The sequence below is a fragment of the Brachionichthys hirsutus genome, chromosome 15, assembly GCF_040956055.1.
Source record: "Brachionichthys hirsutus isolate HB-005 chromosome 15, CSIRO-AGI_Bhir_v1, whole genome shotgun sequence".
Lineage (NCBI taxonomy): Eukaryota > Metazoa > Chordata > Actinopteri > Lophiiformes > Brachionichthyidae > Brachionichthys > Brachionichthys hirsutus.
Genome location: NC_090911.1, coordinates 4731466 through 4751863, shown reverse-complemented (window position 1 = coordinate 4751863; position 20398 = coordinate 4731466). Strand labels below are relative to the sequence as shown.

General features: G+C 42.2%; 3 protein-coding genes across 4 annotated transcripts in view; 2 read left to right on the top strand and 1 right to left on the bottom strand.

Moving 5' to 3' along the window:
• The first annotated feature begins 224 nt into the window (after positions 1-224).
• On the top strand, positions 225-8541 carry ndc1 (NDC1 transmembrane nucleoporin). The gene is made up of 18 exons (XM_068749107.1): positions 225-263; positions 751-871; positions 953-1054; positions 1523-1697; positions 1783-1915; positions 2702-2810; positions 2992-3043; positions 3139-3271; positions 3656-3748; positions 3852-3933; positions 4019-4180; positions 5027-5287; positions 5433-5545; positions 5867-5917; positions 6603-6666; positions 6755-6855; positions 7865-8025; positions 8114-8541. The coding sequence occupies exons 1-18, from the start codon at positions 225-227 to the stop codon at positions 8175-8177; spliced, it is 2016 nt and encodes a 671-aa protein (XP_068605208.1). The 3' UTR covers positions 8178-8541.
• Positions 8542-9725: 1184 nt separating this feature from the next.
• On the bottom strand, positions 9726-16607 carry dcaf8 (DDB1 and CUL4 associated factor 8). Of its 2 annotated transcripts, none has more exons than XM_068748606.1 (13): positions 16410-16607; positions 15891-15958; positions 15693-15788; positions 14828-15498; positions 14488-14628; positions 14274-14368; positions 13896-14006; positions 13635-13765; positions 12961-13068; positions 12604-12734; positions 12404-12523; positions 11580-11696; positions 9726-11324 (listed from the first exon to the last, which is right to left on the bottom strand). In XM_068748606.1, the coding sequence occupies exons 2-13, from the start codon at positions 15919-15921 to the stop codon at positions 11217-11219; spliced, it is 1860 nt and encodes a 619-aa protein (XP_068604707.1). In that variant the 5' UTR covers positions 15922-15958; positions 16410-16607; the 3' UTR covers positions 9726-11216. The 2 variants fall into 2 exon arrangements, with proteins under 2 accessions (XP_068604707.1, XP_068604708.1); XM_068748607.1 differs by having other exon boundaries at positions 16438-16443.
• Positions 16608-17455: 848 nt separating this feature from the next.
• The window catches only part of LOC137904358 (guanine nucleotide exchange factor VAV3-like), a 38963-nt gene continuing 36020 nt past the window's right edge, over positions 17456-20398 (top strand). The window contains exon 1 of the mRNA XM_068748530.1: positions 17456-17659. Within this exon, the coding sequence (XP_068604631.1) occupies positions 17456-17659 (204 nt within the window). The remainder of the gene's footprint in view (positions 17660-20398) is intronic.

The following is a 20398-nucleotide window of genomic DNA, read 5'->3' as shown; positions in this document are numbered from 1 at the left end:
TTCCAAAGGATGTAAATAAATACAGATTTGTTGTTGAAGATCAAAAAACAGAATTCGTATGGCTGTGATTGAAAGCAGGCAGGAGCACGGACAGCTTCACCTGGGGTCCTAATGGGGTCCTTTGAATGCATGTGGCGCGATATGGGAAACGTCGTAGAAAGACTTTGACAGCCAAAGACCAAAGATATTATTGTTGCTGCGTGGCTCTGGTGTGTGTAAACAACATGCTTTCTACTGAACAAAGTTGTTGGTTCGTCCGTAAGGTGAGTCTGTATAAGTTCTTCATTCATTCAAGGAAACATGTATCGTAAACATGTAGCTAAATTGCTAAGCTGAAGTAGCCTCTCTGTTTATGCTAGGCGATGCGATGAGTGGAATGATTGCTCAAGTTAACTTATCGAAAGCTATAAACAGAGTTAGTGGAAAATGGGATTCTCAAGGGTAAAAATGGAGACAAATAAGTATTGCTTATATTTATCCTTCACATGACAGAAAATAGCAATCATTTATTGTAGTAGAAATGGTCGTACCTTAAATATTCAGTTAAAATATGGACATTTAAAAGCACTTCATATGTAGCGCTTTATTTTGCTTGTAAGGGTTTTATTGAAACCATAAAAAGCAGGCATTGCCTAATGTGACAGCGAGGCAGAATATGTTGTCTTAGATTTAACATCTGCTTCTGTTCATCCAAGTTAATCAATGACTTTGTATTGGTCGTGTGTCTGTAACAATGGCTGCTCTGTTCAGGTGATCTACTGGAGAGCTGTAGCCAGTATTGCTTGGGCTGTCCTGTTGTTGCCACCCATCGCAGCAGTTTTTGTCATTCTCAGCAGATTCAGTCTTCTCCACCCCATTCAGGCAATATCAGGTCAGCATGACGTCCACGGTGAGCTGCGTCTCAGCTATCTGAGCTTCTGTACCTCACTGTAATCTGCTTTTTCATGTGCAGAATGCCTGTCCCTCTTAATGAGCGCAAGTGCGGTCTTCTCATTAATCCTGCTGTGTGGAGTGATCCTCCTGGTTGGTTTCCTCAACCTGGAATATTACACAGGTGAGAACCAGGATGTTGTTGTTGTTATTGTTTGTTTCTCTTGATGAACCTGTTGATTGACCAAGTCTTGAAGTTACTGGTTCATTGACCTTTCAAGTTAGCAGAGGGAAGACGACTTGAATCAGTTCATCACTTCAAAGTTGATGTTCACAGATCAAACTGATCTTGTGTGAATTTGAGTCACAGATAAGTGGTAAACGAAATAAAGTGTCTACATATGATACGAACAAGTCATTTAAGGCATTGTGTCCTTGTTAGCAGCATATAATGTAATGTAATTTTTGAATTATTTATAAGAAATTGTGAGAAACAAATCGTCAACATTCATGAAAATGTAATGAGATAAATATATATATATTTTATATTATCTGATTTTAATTAAGTGCTATTGATTTAATTTTAGTTAATCATTAATTTTAGTTACAGCCGTCTGATCGTAAATTTGTGTGGCTTTTTTTTCCTGTTTAGTCATCCCAACTATTGCCTGCTCAAAAATTGCACTCTTGGGTCAGCTGCTTCACCCTCGCCAGTTGGTCAACTCCCTGGCCCACATATTTATGGGAATAGTAATGGCTTGGTGTTGTGCCATCACTATTGGGGGCAGATATGAGACGCTGGGCCACCCTTGCCTGCAGAATGATGTGTAAGCAACGACCATATGACACTTACGGTACATTCTGAGCTTTATAACCGTCATTCCAAGTCTAACTTGCATTTCTTTTCAACAGGGACCGCTCGTCTCCGATGTGTCTGAATGAGTATCACCTCATCCTTCTTTTGGCCGGAGCCTTTTTTGGATTCTCTCACAGTGTTTTGGGCGTGATCCACAACATGAACTATGTTTCTTTTCACTGTGTTCAGGTATAGAGTTATGCAGACTGAATGCTTTTTAAATACGGTTTGTCTAAATGGATTAATTTACAAATAAGGCTCTTGGGATGTCATATTTTCATTGCACAATTACCATGGTCAAAATAATATGATCTTAGACATAGAAAACTGGAAAAACTATTCTGTCAAAATAATTGTTTAAATTAATGTTTTGTTTTGTTTTATTATGCTTAACATCAGTTTGTTGGGCATGTTTATTTGGTGATTGAAGGCTGACAGGTGAGCTGATACACCAGCCACGAGGCCTCAGTTCAGTTTTGATCATGAGGCTTTCTCATGGAAATATTTGTATAGTCTGTCCTGTCTCTATAGTGGAATTACATAACACTTTATTTCTGGTGATCAAAGTGCTGCAGGAGTACATTTGAAGAACTCAGTACCAGGGCATCATTCAGAGGACATGACCTGATATGTGTTTTTGATTTTGGGTGTAACCGTCTCATTAAACATCAAGATAAATATGGATTGGGAGTCTAAATATTTAAGTAATCAACCTTTTTAATTATTTTTTTTCTATCAGAGTTGTTCTGTCAGGGGTGATGCCATAAACCAGTACTATCTCAAATATTCATTTTGTTGTGATTTAGTTTTAACCTCCTTTTCATAAGTATGCCCTTATTTAGATCAATAATCCAGTTTTAATAATCCCAGATATTTTTCAGATATGTAAACTAATCCAAGTTTTGATCATGTAGAGCAATCTTTTTAGATAGTTTATGCTTAACTCTGATGCTCACTGTGTTGTTCTTTCCCCAGCAATACAAATACCTCCATTTTAAAGGATCCCTACCGATGGTGTTGAAGTGCAGTGCCACTCAATCACTTTACTCTGTCAGGAACTACATTGTTTTGTATTTCTTTTTGGGTAAGAGACCTTTATTTGAAATGAAACCTCAGTATCGCATAGCTCCTTTACATGCTAGAAAGAACAGCATTTTCTCAAATACTGTTTAGCATCTTTCTTTTTTTAGCGTGTTCGTATTTATTGTTCGGTTATTTTTTTTCTTCTTGTGATTAGAATGAAGTATACCAATTTCATTTTACAGGATATATTCCAAGAGCGTGGCTGTATAAAACATTGAATCTTCAGTTGAACAGGTCAGTATAGATTGTTTCTGTTCATTTTATGCCCTGCATTCTTTAGTAATGTAAATCATTTAATGAATGTGTCGTCGTTCCATCTCCTCTTTCAGCTCCATCCACCCTCTTGATAGCCTCGCTGGACTTTTGGACCTCTCCCTGCTCTACTACCTGTGGATCAGTGCCAGCTTCCTCTTTTTCACATGGAACATCACACTGCTGCTCTTTAGGATCTTTGTCACTGAGGTATGTATGCATGTCAGAAAAAGACTAAAGTTACAAAATGAAACTACTTTATTACCCTATTCGTACAAAATTTAGTTTCACTTATCTCGTTCTAAATTCTTTTCTCTATCAACATTTTTTACTTAACCTCTCTCTACATAAGCTAAGAGGAAGTACCAGATGACTGTGTGTTATACCTGCTTGAACGTTGACGGTTCTGATCAAACTTTCCAATTTATTACAGAGTTCAGTTGTTTTGCAGCTACTTTTTAGGCTCCCGCCAGAGCAGCAACTTCACTGGACTGTATAATTCCTAGTGAACATCACAGAATCCATGTGAAGTGATCTGTTCATTCTACTCTTGAGCTTGGCTTTAAATGAATATGTCGTTTCCTTTATCTACAGTTTTACAATTTTCCTGTGCAGTCGTCTTTTACGGAAGATGCCCTCCAATGTCTTCCGAAGGTTCTTGCTGAGAAGCAGCCGATGATGCTGAAGGTAGATGGAACTTTGGATTACATTCGAGTTCAAGGTTCACCTTTGTCTTTCTTACTGATCATCACATTTGAGTGTGGTTACATTTATTCTCTCCATATATTAGTTTCTAGCTCTGCAGGACTTGGCCCTGCTGTCTCGACATTCGCCGTCACGACGCAGCGAGGTCTTCAGTTTAAGTCAACCGGGTCTGTTCTAATACAGGGCCATTATTGCGTCACCATTATGTATCAAAACAAAGAGAAATAATCTTTTCATTCCTGTCTTTTCCAGGCGGCCATCCACATAACTGGAATGCCATCACTGCAGAATGTCTGTCTCTGCTGGCTGATCTGACTCAGCGACTCGCAGTTTATCACGACGGCGTAGCAACGAATGGCAGGGCCAAGTCATTGTCGACTGGGAGCGAAAGCAAGACTTCATCGGAGACATCAGGTTGCTATAAAATACCGTAATTGCTGAACTATTATGCGCACCTGTGAAAAAGCCGCACCCACTGAATTAAAAAATATATATATTTTGTACTAAAATAAGCCGCACATATTCGTAAGCCGCAAGTGCATTGAGACAAATGATATTTAACGGAACACGGCTCGTAACGATATCCGCAGCAGGTCTTCAAGGTGAACAGCGTCTGGCATGTTAGATCAAGGGAAGTCGGCAAATCAGATCCGTAACTTCGGGATAAGGATTGGCTCTAAGGGCTGGGTCGGTCGGGCTGGGGTGCGAAGCGGGGCTGGGCTCGAGCCGCGGCTGGGGGAGCAGTCGCCCCGTCGCCCTCCCCTCTCCGCCCGTCGGAGGCTGCGCGGCGCGCGCGCCCGCCTGGCGGGGTGTCCCCATCCCCCTTGCCCCCGTGCCCCTCATCCTCCGTCCGCGGGAGCGTGGTGCGGCAGGGGTGGGTTCCTTCCCCGCTACGCGGCGCGTCCTACGCCGCGTAGCGGATGGCGGACAGGCGGCGGGGACCGGGTACGGCGGTCCGGCGGCGGCGACTCTGGACGCGCGCCGGGCCCTTCTCGCGGATCTCCCCAGCTACCGCAAGCGGGGCTTTCCCTCCGGGCGGGCGGGCGTTAATTTTGTAACGAAAATAAATAGGCTTTAACGAAACACGGCTCGTAAAGAAAGTGGGAAAATACACGTAAATTTGCCGCGTCGTTGCATAAACCGCAAGGTTCAAAATATTGGAAAAAAGTAGCGGCTTGTACACCGGGAATTACGGTACAAAACTCCTGTTTGCAATCGCCTCTGTGTTCGGTTTGCATCCAGCTATATTTCTCTTGATAGTAACGTCGAGTGCAGAAGACCTTCTGAGCCCAAGGCCCGTGTTCCAGGTGAAAACTCCAGCATCGATCTTCAAACGCACCGTCGTTGGCAGCCCACACTGCCCTCTGACCTCACCCTTCACTACTGACCTGGACAGCCCTTTTACTTCTCCTGCCCTGCGGCGTCTTACCGCTCCTGTGGAGCAATGCTCGCCGTGGTTTGGTACCGTGCAAAGCCCGCACATCATGAGGAGAGCCCCAAAACTCTGGTCTGCCTCCACAGGTGAGAGTAGTTTACATGTACCGTCTATTATTTATAGTGTGCAAACAGTAATATCAGCCACCGTCTTGTTACCTCAAGACATGTTTTACTTTAAAATACAGTAGTAATTCCCCAGTTTGTGATTTTTGCCTCTGTCCTGTTACAGATTCACAGATTGACAGCAGTCCACAGTCTTCCCCTACTTCAGTTCCGAGCCCCAAGCTGGAGCCAATGAAACCAAGTCTCCTGAATCAGTTTCTCCAGAACAGAAAAGAACAGGTGCATAAGTCTGGTTGATATAGTTGTTAAAATATAGATATCAGAATTTATCTGTCAACTTTTCATACTTTGTGTTTTCTCACCTGGATTCTGTAGCCTTCGCTCTGGTGTCTGTTCTGGCAGCAGAATCGTTTTCTTCTTCGAGTCGACACAGGAGAACTGCCATTTTTTAATTATTTTTTTTACATTGGGTGGGAAAGTTGCCAGTTCTGTATCCCGGTTAAGGATCTTTAGCCCGACTCATCCGGTTTGTGGTGACGGTCACATTGTCTGCCTTATGTTATATATTTCTTATACCAATACGCTTGCTTCTGCCATCAGGTAAAACATTTCTTTGCGAGGCGGGTGCTGATAATGTACTTGTTCAATAAGGTAAGGAAGGATGCGTGTGTGTGTGTGTGTGTGTGGGGGGGGGGTTGTGTGGTTTTTGAACTTGTTTCTCTGCATGCGCTCATGAGTGGATTTTCATTTGGTTCTAGCAAACCTGGCAACCTCACCCTGTAGACGTCACTAGTTTAACACTGCAGGTTTTTTCGATTGACATGAATAAATATTGCTCTTTCCCGTCCATCCAGCTGTTCCAGTGAGCCTTACTGGGTTGGCCCTAATGCTTTGACAGTTGCCATAGTAATTTACATCCACATCAGTATTTGAATGTTTATGCTTGAGACCCATGCTCATAAATACCGTGCATGTGATATGCATGCATGCAACTCCATCAGCAAACATGTCTGCTCTGCATGCACAGATGTAGCCCGGCAAGGAGTGGCTGAGGTTGGGACAGTGGCTTATGTTACATAATCGCATCTTTCCCGATGCATAAGGTTATTCAAAGGATGGGTGTGTGGAAGAACAAATGTCAAGAACTGTATTTTAGTCTTGTATTGTAGTATTTATTTGTAGTAAGTACTTTGGTTTATCATGTATGCATGAATGGTGTATAATTCACTAAAATGTGTCCATATGACTTCCCAATTCATTCTAATCTCAATGCACACCAGTCTGTTCAGTAAAAAAACAAAAAGAAACCCTTTCCTGTTAAAATAATTTCTTTCAGCTTCCCGAAGCATCCAATCAAGCCCTGTTTGCAGACAGCCAGGCTCATATCTGGGCTTTAGAAGGTGAGAAGAGTCATGGTATTTATTTGTTACAGGCACAACCTGTTGATACAACATCTGCATCACTCTGTCCTCTAATGTCCCCCTGCAGGGCTTTCTTACCTCGTTCAAGCCTCCTTCTCAGAAGACCAGTTTGGTGTTGTACAGACTACACTACCCAGCATTCTCAGTTGTATGCTGGTATTACAAGAAGTAAGTTTTTGGGGTAGTTTACAATAGCTGACCAGAGATTGCAGCACAAACGATTCTTGGTTTTCAGATTTCATAATACAGCTCTAGTTAACTCATTGAGTGCCAGCCATTTTCAGCTCTGCTATATGATGAGTACCCCAATTTTCCAAGCACCGCAGAATATTCTTTACTATTACTATGAAGATTAAAGTCTCTTCTTGCTTTAGAAAAAGAAAGTGTGTTCCTACTATTTTTCGTTCTGGAGTTATTGGCCGTTGAAGAGAGGCAGATTTCAATGTCGGGGTTGGGAGTGAATGTTTGGGTTACAAAAAACGTCTTTAGACGTGAATGGAACTCAGAGTTAAAGGGGACATATTATGAAAAACTCACGTTTCCCATGTCTCTACACTAATTTGGTGGGTTTGGGTCATTATCAACGTAAAAGCAGCTAAATAAACCACCCAGTCAATCCTGCGTAGTTTGTGTAGGTCTGTAATCAAGTACAGAAACGCTTCTGGAAGAAATCTAACCTACCGGTACTGTGATGTCACAGTACGAAAACACATGCACATGCATACGATGAACTTAGTTGCAGTTTCTGAGGCTTTTCTGGCAGAGCTGTTTGAGACGGAGAAGAGGGACGCTGTCCTGCAGCATCTGTTTGCTATTTTGACCAAAGACTGTCACAGCTATTTCATACAAGTGTCTGGGAACTGTTAACTTGTGGGAAAAGAGTATAATACGGGACCTTTAAGTATTCTTTATTTCCATTGAATAATTGCTTTTGCACTAAAGAATAAATTGAAATAAAGTGCATAATTCTACTTATTTCAATGTTTTTGTTGATTGTATATTAAGATAATCTTTGAGTGATCGCTCACATGTGACTTTTAATTTAAACGAGTTAGCAAGAATTTCAGCTGCTTCACGATAAATGTGGATAGAAAAAAATAGAAACGAAGTTTCTGCTCTGGCTTTGCGTTGTGTGCTTGCTGATAGCAATTATGTGGTTCCTTTCTTTTTTCTTCAGGCAGTTGATCGACACTTCAAGCTGCCGCATGCCTCCAGTAAACCCATCAGGCCGAGCAGCAGCATGGAAGAGTCCACGCACAAAACACTCCGCTTTGCTCTCAGGGCCTCCGTCAAGACGGCCATCTATAGGATAACCACCACTTTCCGTGATCATTTAAAGTAAGGCCTGTCCGTAAACTTGACATGATATGCTACAAACATATTTCAAGTGCACTAATATTTGTTTCGTCTGTTTATTTATCATCAGCGCTATTCGGTTGTCTGCAGAACATCGGAAAAGATTGCAGCAGTTTCTGGAGTACAAAGAATAACAGCGGACAGGCGTCTAGTGTGATAATCAGAAAGGAGGCAACGAATGAATGGCCACGATTGTGCCTCTTTAATACTTATGTGATGCTAAATTCATTTCATAGGTGAGATCAATCTCCTCCATAAAGGGCTATTTGTGGCGCAGTGTTACATTCTCCTGGTAGGAAGTTCCATCTGCTGTCATGACATTGCTTCCCCATCATTTCTAAAACATTTAGCATCAGTTGTGTGAGAGAGATGATAAAATGTGTGTTTTTGTGTTAAAACATTTGAAGGATTTCAGTTATCGAGCAAATACGCCCCTGTACCAGATAAATGTTGGTATTATGTGTAAATATATGGTTTCCCAGCTGATCAAAAGACCACATCCAGACATGTGTTCAATAAAAACATTTTGTAAAGATAACTGACTGTTTTTTTGTGTGAATGAATCAAGTTTGCATCATGTCTAAAGCACATTTTCAGAATCAACAGTACTAGCGTCGTTCAAGTGTTTAACAAACGTACTTTTGCTCCAGTATCCCAGGAAGTCGCCATATTATGGCCGAGCCTGTCGGCACAATATCAACACAACTCCAGCAAACTGTTCTTCATAATGGTTTGTTATTTGACATTTAAATGTGCATGCCACATTTCACACATCAGGCCCGCTTAGCGCGAGTGCTTGTGGAAGAAAAGCTGGCATTTCTGTAAATACTCGTAGAGACTTGCACATTCTGAACAGTTTACGCTTTCAAAAAAGCTGATCATGACAGGACTGAAAGCCAGTCATAATACGAAGTAAATACTATTATGTACACATTCAGAATTGATAAAAGAAAACTCAAAATGTCAGATCTGACAGCTTGCCGGTTCATAAACTTTGAATGGCATTCTATGAAGCTTATCCATTATCTTACACTATAAACTACAACAACACCCAGCGTGCTGGTGGCCCTTAAACTTGACCATAGCGACGCGGCAGGTGCACAAATAGGTTGCTTCAAATACGAAATACAAATTTAAATCTGCAAAATGTTAGTCAAACCTGCTGTAAGTTAATTCCAGGTATTAGGAAACTTTGGAAAACATGCCATGTTGGCAGGGTTTGCTGGGTTGAAGCATCCTCTGACGGCAGGTTAGAAGATTGGTAGTTTTCTTTTTCCTTTCTGGCTTTAAACATCTGAAACTTTGTCTGGCTGTGCTTGTCAACTAAATTCTGTAAGTTTCACCATTAGGTGAACTGAAAACATCCACGAATAATTGTATACCGTTTTGTTTACATTTGTTTACATTTTTACATTTTACACAGCATCCCCAACTTCTTGTGGAAATTGAGTTTCAGTCAGTGTGAATGTTTCTGGTAGTCTGGTGACTAAAGTACAGAAACAAATTACCGGTAATATAACAGAAGACCATAAAATTAAGAGCACAGTCTCATTGTTTATTGCACGGATCATACATATTTCCAACTGGCCTGGTGAAAGGCAGTGGTGTTTAGAAGATGACAAAATAGCCAGTAGGAAAATCGGGATAGAACGCTCAAATGCTGGATACCAAGAAAGCAAACATTTTCTTCAACAGGAAAGAATCAAATCTTTAATATTTGAAGTGACGTTCAAGTTCTTAACAGATGCTATTCATATAAGGAACAACTGAACAAAAATCATGTCTCATGTCAAAGGTTTTTTTCTCCCCCATATGGATTTTAAAAGTACTTTGTCCTCTCATAGAATATAAACATCTGCATCAATACGAATTAAATGTTTTAACTTTTTTTTTTTTTGGAAGTCAAACAGCATTTTCTAAAGTTTTTTTTTTTTACACATTTTAATATATATTTAATATATATATATATATATATATATATATTTACACACATAGAAATTCAACTAGCAGAGCTCTCATAGAAATTGAGAAAAGCTGGACTTTATCGCTCTCACACAACAACGGACTGGCAAGCATATTGACCCAACTGTCCTCCCCGTCACCCTCTCTGAGCCAGTGTTACAGCACAGAAAACAGCACAGAAAACCACATCACAAGTGGTGTCCTGGCTGCAAACACCTGCCCTGGTTCACACAAACTGACTGAATGGTAATAAGAAAATAACAACCGACAGCAACGCAGAAGGAATTTAAATTAACTGCATGGACAATTACTAGTCCAATGTCAATTGGCACATTTGGAAGCCTTTCAATTATGGTTTGATCCAAGTCGGTTCTGGCTCTTTAAAACCTACAAACCAAGAAGGGAGGAGGAGGAAGGTCTGTCCTTTGTCAAAAACCTCAAGCGCAAAATATCACTCGACTCAATAAAGAAATAAACTGAACTCCACTATTAGTTTTCTAAGAGACACAAGATGAGACCCCACCTCTTGCCCCAGAACCACACTCAATGCACGTTTCATCCGTGTCTCGAACTAAAGCATCCCTAATTGAAAGTGCCCTCAGTACTGGGGGGGGGGGGGGGCAGTGAGGGCAGCATGTAGGGATATTAGTGGTGCGCAGAGACGCCAGATGAAACCAGGGTGATGCAGAGAGGGGTGCTGCTGCTCAAGTCACATTCAGGGGATGTTTGAGGGAAATATTCTAAATCTTTCCTCTCTCCTAAACACCGTTTTCACCAGTTTAGAAAGCGAGGGAGCAAAACAGAGCTGGTGATGTGTACTTTCCAACGGGTGCTCAGAAAAAGGAAGCGCCCGCTGCCATACACGGAGGACATTGTTCTGGGGGTCGGCAGAGCAGACGGGTAATGTCTGGTTTATCGGGATGGAACCGCTCTGTACAACTCTCAAAAAGAAAAACCAGGACTCAGGATTGTTTGCAATCTGTAGTTGATATTTGAACAGTGTCAACAGATGGGAAACCAGGCCTGAAGCATCTCAGTCACTCAATTCTAACCTTTAAGTAAATATGTGTGTTTGTCTGGTTCGTATGCAAGATAAACAAAAACAAGTCCGTGGCTCGTCAGCGTTCGAGTGTGCCAGTGTGTCAATAGTGCTTGCCTATGTGCATCAATTCAAGGGCAATAAAGTATGTATGCATTGATGCATGTGTGGCTCAGGAGGACATGCACTGGACGTGGTCTGGACCGTCATCCTCTTCATCAGAAGACTCTGGAGAGCTCCAGGACTCATCCGTGTCCGGTTCTGCACCCTCACGACGGGCCTGGATCGAGAGAGAGAGATCAGGAGAGCAGCTTCATTTCAACCTCTATATTCTTCAGTGTGTGGCATTCCACGTCCAAATCGAACCAGCAGAGACTGATAAAGGTCACTTTTAGTCACAAAGTGGGTCAAGCGGCAACAAAACTGACTCAAGCATTGCATTTACACCGACTTTTTGTCCGTCCCTTTCTGCCTGTCTCTTTTCAGCTCCACACTACAGAACAATCTTTCCTAGTGTTGGGGTGGGGGAGCTCACCCTCGGGGGCCGTCTGTTCCTCATGTGTCTCATCAAGAACCACAGCAAATGGGTATCGTTCCTGTCACCATGGGGCACGCTGTCCTCATCACGCTCCCGCTTGTTTTTCTTCATCACCTTTACAGCAACAGCGAGGAGTGTGAATGTACGGAACAAGAGCAAGAACATGCAGCGAGTCGATCCCCAACACGAATGTTCAGGACTTCTCAAAGCAGCTTTTACAACCAGACGAATGCTAGAACACTCATAGTTTAAGAAGGAGACAGATTAAACCGCGAACCCTCCACTCGGTTTTGTCTTGCTTTGGACGCCAGTCGGCTTTAATTTTCCCCAGAGGTTTCAAGCCAGGTGACAAAACTGCACAGCGAGAGCAGATGTTACATGCAACAAAACTAAACCCAGATGGGCTCTTATTTTACAGCCACTCGATTGAACAATAAACATTTATTTCTTAAGAGTTCCAGGAATTTTTTTTATGAATCAATAACCAGTTGAAACCCAGAAAATCTCCACACAGCGAACACATCGGTGTTATCTGATCAGCTTTTGTACTCATCATCATTCCTATTATTCTAAAATGGGCCACTGCTCACAATCAGTGAAGACTAGACTAGATCTACTTCAAAACAGACCAGCCATTGGACTGAACCACTGTTTTGCAACATTCTGGACAAGAACAAGAACAGCTTGAGGCACGTTCATTGGAAAATGAAAAAATAGACAGGAATTCCAGTCTATTTCTGTGCCTGTGTTTTCAAAAAATAGAATTGACGGCCAAAATCGTAAAAAAAACAAAATGAAATAAAATGGACCACAAAGAATACCTCTTTCAGACCCTTGAGTCCCGTGGGCTTCTCAGCTGTGGGGGCCCACAGCTTGATGTCGTGGTCCAGACCACTGGTAGCCATACCCGGTAGATGGGGATGTGGCTCCAAACAGTTCACCTGAGGTTAGAGGAAATGGATGAAGATATTCAAGAGAACTCACAGTGATTACCCTGATTAATCAGCAGACACAGACTCACCACTCCCCCTCGGTCTCCCACCAGAAACTGGACAATGCGAGCAGAGTATTTGTCCCACAGGTAGATGTGTCCACAGTCGCTGCCACTCACCACAAACTCGCTGCACGGCCCGTAGAAGTTCACCCCCTTCACTGCGAGATTAAAGAAGAAATGATGGGGTCAGTCTGCGATCCAAACAGAAAGCCCTCACAGTCCTGCAACTTGGGCTCAGAAGAATTACCCCACGAATACACAAATATCAACCGGCTCACACAAACGCTAATCGGTCGACCAAACATTTTGGAATGAAGGCAGTCCTTTGCTTTTTTTAAAACTGACAGCAAACTATTGGAGTGATCTGAATTTAGGATTCAATACCTGTAGCATTATTGCGGTGGCCCTTGTATCTCCTGCAATAGTCAGCCCCGTCACTGTGGCTGGAGTCAAACAGGTAGATATCTTCATCATTGTAACTGGCCAGCAGCTCTGCACAGACAGAAAGAGTCAGACAGTCTTTAACGCGACAAGGACTGAGATGAATTATTTAACCAAAAAAAAAAAAATAGGTGTCTATGATGAAATGAAGTCGGGAAATAAACTCTACAGGACTATGGAGATTGTGAGGAAACTAAATCATGCAACTGTTTTTCCAGCACTTTAAGGAATTGCGCCATATTATTTTAGTGGGACCTGCTAAATTGTGAGAAGTACCTACTTCAGAGAAGGGAGAATATAAAAAAAAAAAAATCATACTATCCTCATGGTGTGAAAGCACAACAATTTTATTTTTTCTAATAATTCAAATGTAAAGGTTTGTCCTTGAGCTGGAAATCCATAAACTGTTCTGGGAGCAGTTTCATGTATGAGCTGTTGTTTTAGTCACCAAACTGATCCACATAAATCTGCTGAAGGAAACAGGCATGTCTTGTGGACAAAGCAGGACGCCCCCCCCCCCCCCTCCTCCTTGGCTGCACTGTAATGTTTAGCAGCTGAAACAGACAGATACTTTCCTTCTGGGCACCGATGGCACCAAAACAGTTGCGTTTCTTTACCTGAGCCATCATGACTGTACACCAGGCAGGTTACGTTGGTCTTAGACTCACTGGACACCAGATGTGAAGGACAGAACTTCTTAAGTACACCATTATTATCATTCTCATTAATCTTCCTCTGGTCATAGATCCTAAAAACAGAACATAAATAATCCAGACAGCTAAGAGATGGCACGCAATTACATTACATTTCTACAGCAACCACTTTTTAGGTGTTAATATTGAGGCACTCAGCACTACAACTCCAGTCATGGCTCCTACCTGACATACTGATCTCTCCCACCCACTGCAAAGTGATGTGTTTTTGCCGGATTAACAAAGATGGTGTACAGGCCTACTTTCTTATCACCCTCCTTTACCACCGCCAGTTTGCTGCCACAGAAACAACAAAAAGGAAAAACAAAGAGAACACGGGTATTAGGCAAAAACAAATCACGACAACATCAGGCAAACACAGGAGATGCCGACTGACAGAATATTTGCACTATTCAGTTGGACCAGTGCTTCTGGCTTTCCGATAAGAACTCAAAGAAGGTGTCGGTGCTTGTGACAGGTTGCTCACCTATTACGACACAAGTCAGCTGAAAACACCAATTCCTACATTTGCATATGGCCAACTTCGATCATGGCATCACTCACTTGGCGGGGCGGTCAAGACGTAGGTCTATTCCAAACACCACTGCATCCTCTCCAGCAGACAGAAAGGAGCAGGGGGAATCTGGCTCGAGGGCCAGCTGGAACAGTGAGAGGTACACACACACAACACACACACACACACACACACACACACACAATCAAGGGAGCGTCAGAGAAAATATTTGCAATCCATAGTGCACACAGTTCAAATACTGACCTTGTGTGCTGCACCTTTATGCTGTGCGACCCGCTTAGTGTTCTTGCAGCGTTGTGTGGCAGAGAGCTCAGCTACTCTGATCTGACCGTCTCGAGCGCACATGGCCAAGGTCGAGTCTCCACTATGGGGCAGGAACTTTGCCTGTGTGAATTGTAAAGAAGCAGAAAAGTCATTTTAAGTTTATCATCACAAATACACTCAAGTTAATCAGCGATCACTATCCCCCCCCCCCCCCCCCCCATGATTAACGATGTCCTTTCCCTTTATTTAAAACACCCAGAAAACAAAAACAAAACCCGATGCTTCATTCAAAGAGGAAGACCTCCGTTTATCCTTTTACCTGAAAGACATTCGTCTTATGGCCACTGTCAAACTCCAGCTCAGCACGGCGAACCGCCCAGTCCCAGATCACCACTCGAAGGTCGTCGCTGCCCGAAGCCAGGCGCGTGCCCGAGGGGTTGAAGTGCAACGTGTTGACGCAGCCGGCGTGCCTCTCCAGGCGTCCCTGGAGCTCCAGCCTCTGCACCAGACCACGAGCGCCGCAGACACGCCTCACAAACTGCTGCGAGTCCCTGCCAATCTCCCTGGAGCGCAGGGAGGGTATTGCCCGCCATGCCGGGCCACGCAGGTCATTGATTTCTGCGCTCAGCCAAGCATCCATAGCCTCATTGTCATCATCGTCATCGTCATCATCGTCCTCCTCCTCATCATCATCGTCTTTCTGTTCGTCTTCATCGTCCTCACCATCATCATCTGAGCTGGTGGAGTGATTGGTGCCACTGCTTGGTCTATTCCTCTTCCTAGCCCTCCTTTTCCCACCAATCCTATCCTTTGCCCTCTCCTGTCGGCCTCCCTCACTTTCTCTTTCGCCATCCTCAATTAGGGAGTAAAGGCCGCTGCCTTCCATGCTGTCTGTGTCTTCTTCCTCTTCTCCCTCTCCGTTTGTCCCTGTCTCCCCTTCCACATCTGGCACAGGTTTGTCTCCAGATGCCTCCCCTGTCTCTTTGGGAACTACAGACATAAGGAAAGCCAGAGTCATGGCAGACAATGAAGTCTGTATAAATGTTAATTAGGGCATCGTAAACTTTTGAAATTAAAGAAGTTATGTGCGTGTCATTTGAAAATAGGAAATAATTAACAAAAAAATAAAATCAACAAAACCAGAGATATGTTGCGGCTTCAGCTTTTTGAGGACTGCTACGCACCATGCTGAGAGGAAGACTCCGTTTGTCCATCTTTGCTTCCAGATGCATCTCCCTCCTTGCGCTGATCATCTCCGGGGTCTTTCTCTTCACTGCCACCTATTCAAAACAAACATTTATGATTATCCATCACGATGGCGGCGGCTGAAACAGTCATGTTCGGTCTAACTCGTCAGCTACTCCCAAACACGGATCCTTTACCGATAAGATCGGTGGATTGGCCGTCAGCCATTCTGTCTTCTCTGTCCCGAGTCGACCCGAAGGAGCACCTTGGAGAGTCGCACACAGAAACAGTATTTAGGTTTCCCATCAATCAAACTACCAGGTGCCAAAAATCAAGACCAGACAAACATTCCCACATAAGGTTAAGGTGACATTATTGCTGACACACGCTGAACTGCTGTCAGCACCTTCTGTTTGGGGACCTTATTTAACCTGTTAGCTCTTCGTAGTTTACAAACTACGTCGAGGGCAAATGCTATTCTCCAAATGCCCCTGCAACACATTGTCAATCTCGACTGAGAGCTGCTTCACGGGCCGGACTAATGTTTGCGTTGTACTCTGCGGTGCTGGATCGACCTGACACTGCTATTGACATGAGCTAATACTAGCTAAGCTACGCGAGGCTACATAGAGAAAGTAAAAACCTGCTGCTAGTTGTCGAAACTGAACAAGCGCTCAGCGTCGTCTGCAGTGGCTAACTAGCTTAGCTAACGTTACCTCTACTCGAAGGCCCGACGAGACGTACTTCTTAGTTGAGTCCTAATCTTTTTTTTTTTTTGCAGATCGATTTTCTTCAACTCGGTTTTCAGTAATTCACTGATAAGTGCTTCGACAAGAAATTATCCGACGAGCAACACACGACATTAGAAATGCGCTCACGCAAAGACAGAACGAAAGCAAGCTAGCGGTGCTTAAACCAGGTTGACCGCTCTGTTTATGTTTTGACGGGTGAGCTCATGGATGTATAAAGGTTTAGCTTTTTTTTTTTTTTTTTTTGCTTTGGTTCCATTTCCGGTGACGTGTTCTTTTCCTTTTCATTCGACAATTACAAAATAAAACACAGCAATAACAACAACAACAAAAATGGAAACAACAGCGATGATGACGCTGATGATAACAATAATAATAATAACTTAAGATATTTAAAAAAAATTACATTATTTACGTTGCTAAGTAGAATACGTTCCTGGACCGAGCTCGTAACTCAAATCACTCGTATGTCAAATCAAGTTTTTCCATATAAAATAGCTGAAAACAATTTAATCTGTTCCGGAATATAAAAACACTCAAATCCACTCTGATAACAATATAGATGATTTTCAATGATTTATTTATGATGTAATGTGTTACCCGTGAAATCAGGTCAAAGATGCCATTCAAAGTAATATGTGCATGACGTAGAAACCACATAATCTAATCTCAAATTATTTTAGATGTGTCAAAATAATTTCAAATTTCCCGTCAATATTTTGATGATTTCTTCGACCCTGCTGGGGTGGAAAGTGATCAAAGCAGGGAGCGCCAGACTCTGTCTTTTGAAGTCAGCTGTAATGTTACAAAGGGGGAGGAAGCAGCAGCTTTCCTCAGGGCAGCAGGAGCATGATTCTATTTCCCCCACAAGCGATGCTGGAGTGTGTGAAAACCAACCGAAGGGGCTGAGCGCTACGATTATGACACACACACACACACACACACAAGTCTAAAGCTATGATTGAGTTTTTATATTCGGAATTTGCGTAGTGGGAGCATTGCCTTCCGACAGCATGGACTACTGGAGGCAATGCGCAATGTGGCTGATCGGCTGCAAAGTGCTGCGCGCGAACCACCGGATTACCGCGGCCGGGGCGCAGGTGCACGACCTGGCGCAAGTCCTGCGGGACGGGGTACTCCTGTGTCACTTGCTGAACAACTTGAGACCTCACACCATTAACCTGAAGGAGATCAACCTCCGGCCACAGATGTCTCAGGTAAGGACAGTCGCTTCGGCGCTGCTTCAAAGCACCATGCATGCAGTTAATTCGTCCGCAGAGGGACTGAGAAGGAGTTGAAAGCCTTGATAAATATAATGTTGACCGACAATAAGAGAATTAAAAAAAAAATCATCATTGTGAAAAGTTCAGTAAATGTTTCCTAAAACATTTATTAATCAAGAGTTGCCTTTTTCACTGTGAGGAAACCAACTAACTTATTTAAGTGAATACATAAAGTGTGCCCTGGATAGTTTTCAAGACATCGTTATTGTTACAAATAGAGCTCTAAATTGGTTTGTGTCTCATATGCAACTTTATAATGAAGTGCAGAACCGATCTGAGAACAGCAACCCTGCAACTAAGTACATTTAGATCAAGGTTTTTAATCATTATTCTATTCTAACTTTTGATAAACTGATTTAGATGCTATCATCTGACAAGGATACACCAACGATTTTATTTTTCTATTACAGTTAATTTTTTATATATCTGTGTCTTTTAATCTAAATTTAAAGAAACACTTATCTGGTTATCCAAATGGAACGCTTATTATCAGTCAGCCTGAGAGACCCGAAGAAGGCTTAACATTTCTTTGCCTATAATTCCACCCTCTGCCACTGGAGACAACTGATAAAATCCAGGCTTTGATCCACCCATTACTTATAGGAGACATATGTGTGTACAGAAGCTTGTCGTTTTTTTGGGTCTTATAACATGTGCAGTCAGCCAATAATGTAAAATGTTTTGATCTTTTTTTTTCCTCTTACAATTTCAAAACGCAATATTTATCTTATGTTTCCTATAATTTTATCAGGACTTGCTCAAGCAATGTTTTCCCCTCAATCTCAGATGCATGTAATAAAATTGCATGTGTGGAAAAAACAAACAACTTTAAATTATCTAATGTAATATCCTCCACACTGAAATAAATACTCATGAATCTTTTTCAAGCATTTGTAGGGTGCCACTAAGAAAAATACTTCCTGTGCACTGACTTGTACCACTTAATTGTGGGCAGCATTTTTTACTTGATTTGACATGACTAGTTTTTGAAAGATAAGATTACATTTTTTGATAGTTTTAATTAATATATGATTGAAATGCTGCATCGCCACAGATTCCTTAACTTTGAACTCAAAGAATTTTGTTTTACTGTAACATTCCATCCCGGCTGGGCGGAGGGCACTTTACTTGCAGTGTGTATTCTCTGTCAGGGCACATCCATGCATCTTTTATGTTCTTGAAAGACAGTCAAAGTAAACCCTTGGTGTAACGTGCTGAACAAAGACTAGCCTGCAGCTATAGGCCATCGGAGCATGGTCAGAAAAGGCATGTCAGTCAATGGGCTCGAGATTTTGAATGGCCTTTTCATTGTGCACTGCTGTATAGAGAAAATGTGCCTGGAAGTGTATTTGTATCAGGCTGTATTCTAGACTTTAGTGCGATGGTGTCTGACAGTAAAATTCCTATGTATGGTAATAAATACACAGAATGTACACATACCGGTAATCTGATGCTCTATATTTTGTCCCTTTCATTAAAAAACAACAACAGATGAAGCTATGCTGTTGAACACTGTTATGTGAACAAAAATAAGAAGTTAAACATTTATAAAATGAAAAATAGTTTATTGCAAAATCAGCAGGATTCTGACACCAAGATAACTTCCTAATGACCCTTCACAATCATTTTAAACACACCAAACCAAGAAATAACCCTGTGAACGCAGCCACTCTTCTTACAGTAGATAACCCTGTGAACGCAGCCACTCTTCTTACAGTAGATGCAAAGAAGGTGAACATGCTGCAGCAGCGGTGGTGCCAAAAGCTGTCTTGTTCATGAACTTCCTCTGCAGACAAATAGGGTCCCGGGGGGGGGGGGGGGGGGGGGGGGGGTGATTGCAGGCGTCTCCATGATGGGCTGATGTGATAAAAAGGAACCCATCAGTAATCTCAAATTCTTGATGCAGCTGTTGCTGTAAATGATCAAACATGCAAACAATTTTTTCATCTACCAAATAGGAAAATATGCTGATGTAATTCTTGAAGAAGAAAAGCAACCTGCACCTAAAGCCACAGGCATCAAATTTATGAAAACAGTTTGACTGAACACTTCTCGTCAAGATGCAGATGTATGAGGAAGTGACATCACAGGAGCAAATGGCTTGTGGCTTAATTACACACAGTTTCAGTTTCCATTTGCTGGTTGTCAATGTGTGTGTGTTTCACCACAGTTTTCCTTAAGGTGACTTCACATCCAGATTGCTCTCATTATTCTGTTACGTTTTCTAACGGTAAAAAGGAGTATTAACTAGTTGGAACCGGTATTGCAACTGACCAGTGGTAAATTTCTGCAGCTGTGCTATTTTGTGCCACTCAAAACAAAAAAGGCTCGGTCTAAATGTTCAGCTGCAGAATCTCTCATACTACTATGTTCCAATTATCTCAAAAAATTAGCAAAACTTGTGAATATTTTATCAGTAAGATTCTGGTATAGAGATGCTAGTAGTTGTTTTTCTGTTAGACCTGTGTGGTTGACATTTTGGCAAACACACCATTTAATTAAGTTTTTTTGTGTGTTCAGGTTGTTGTTTTGGGTTCGGACAGAAAAGAATCACAATGTTAAGAACAGTTAAAAAAAAAGAAAATTGCCTTTTTACCACTGAATTACTATTAGTTTCTATTTGTACATATTTATTGTCATTTGGGGGAATTGACTCATGCTATTCCCGGAATT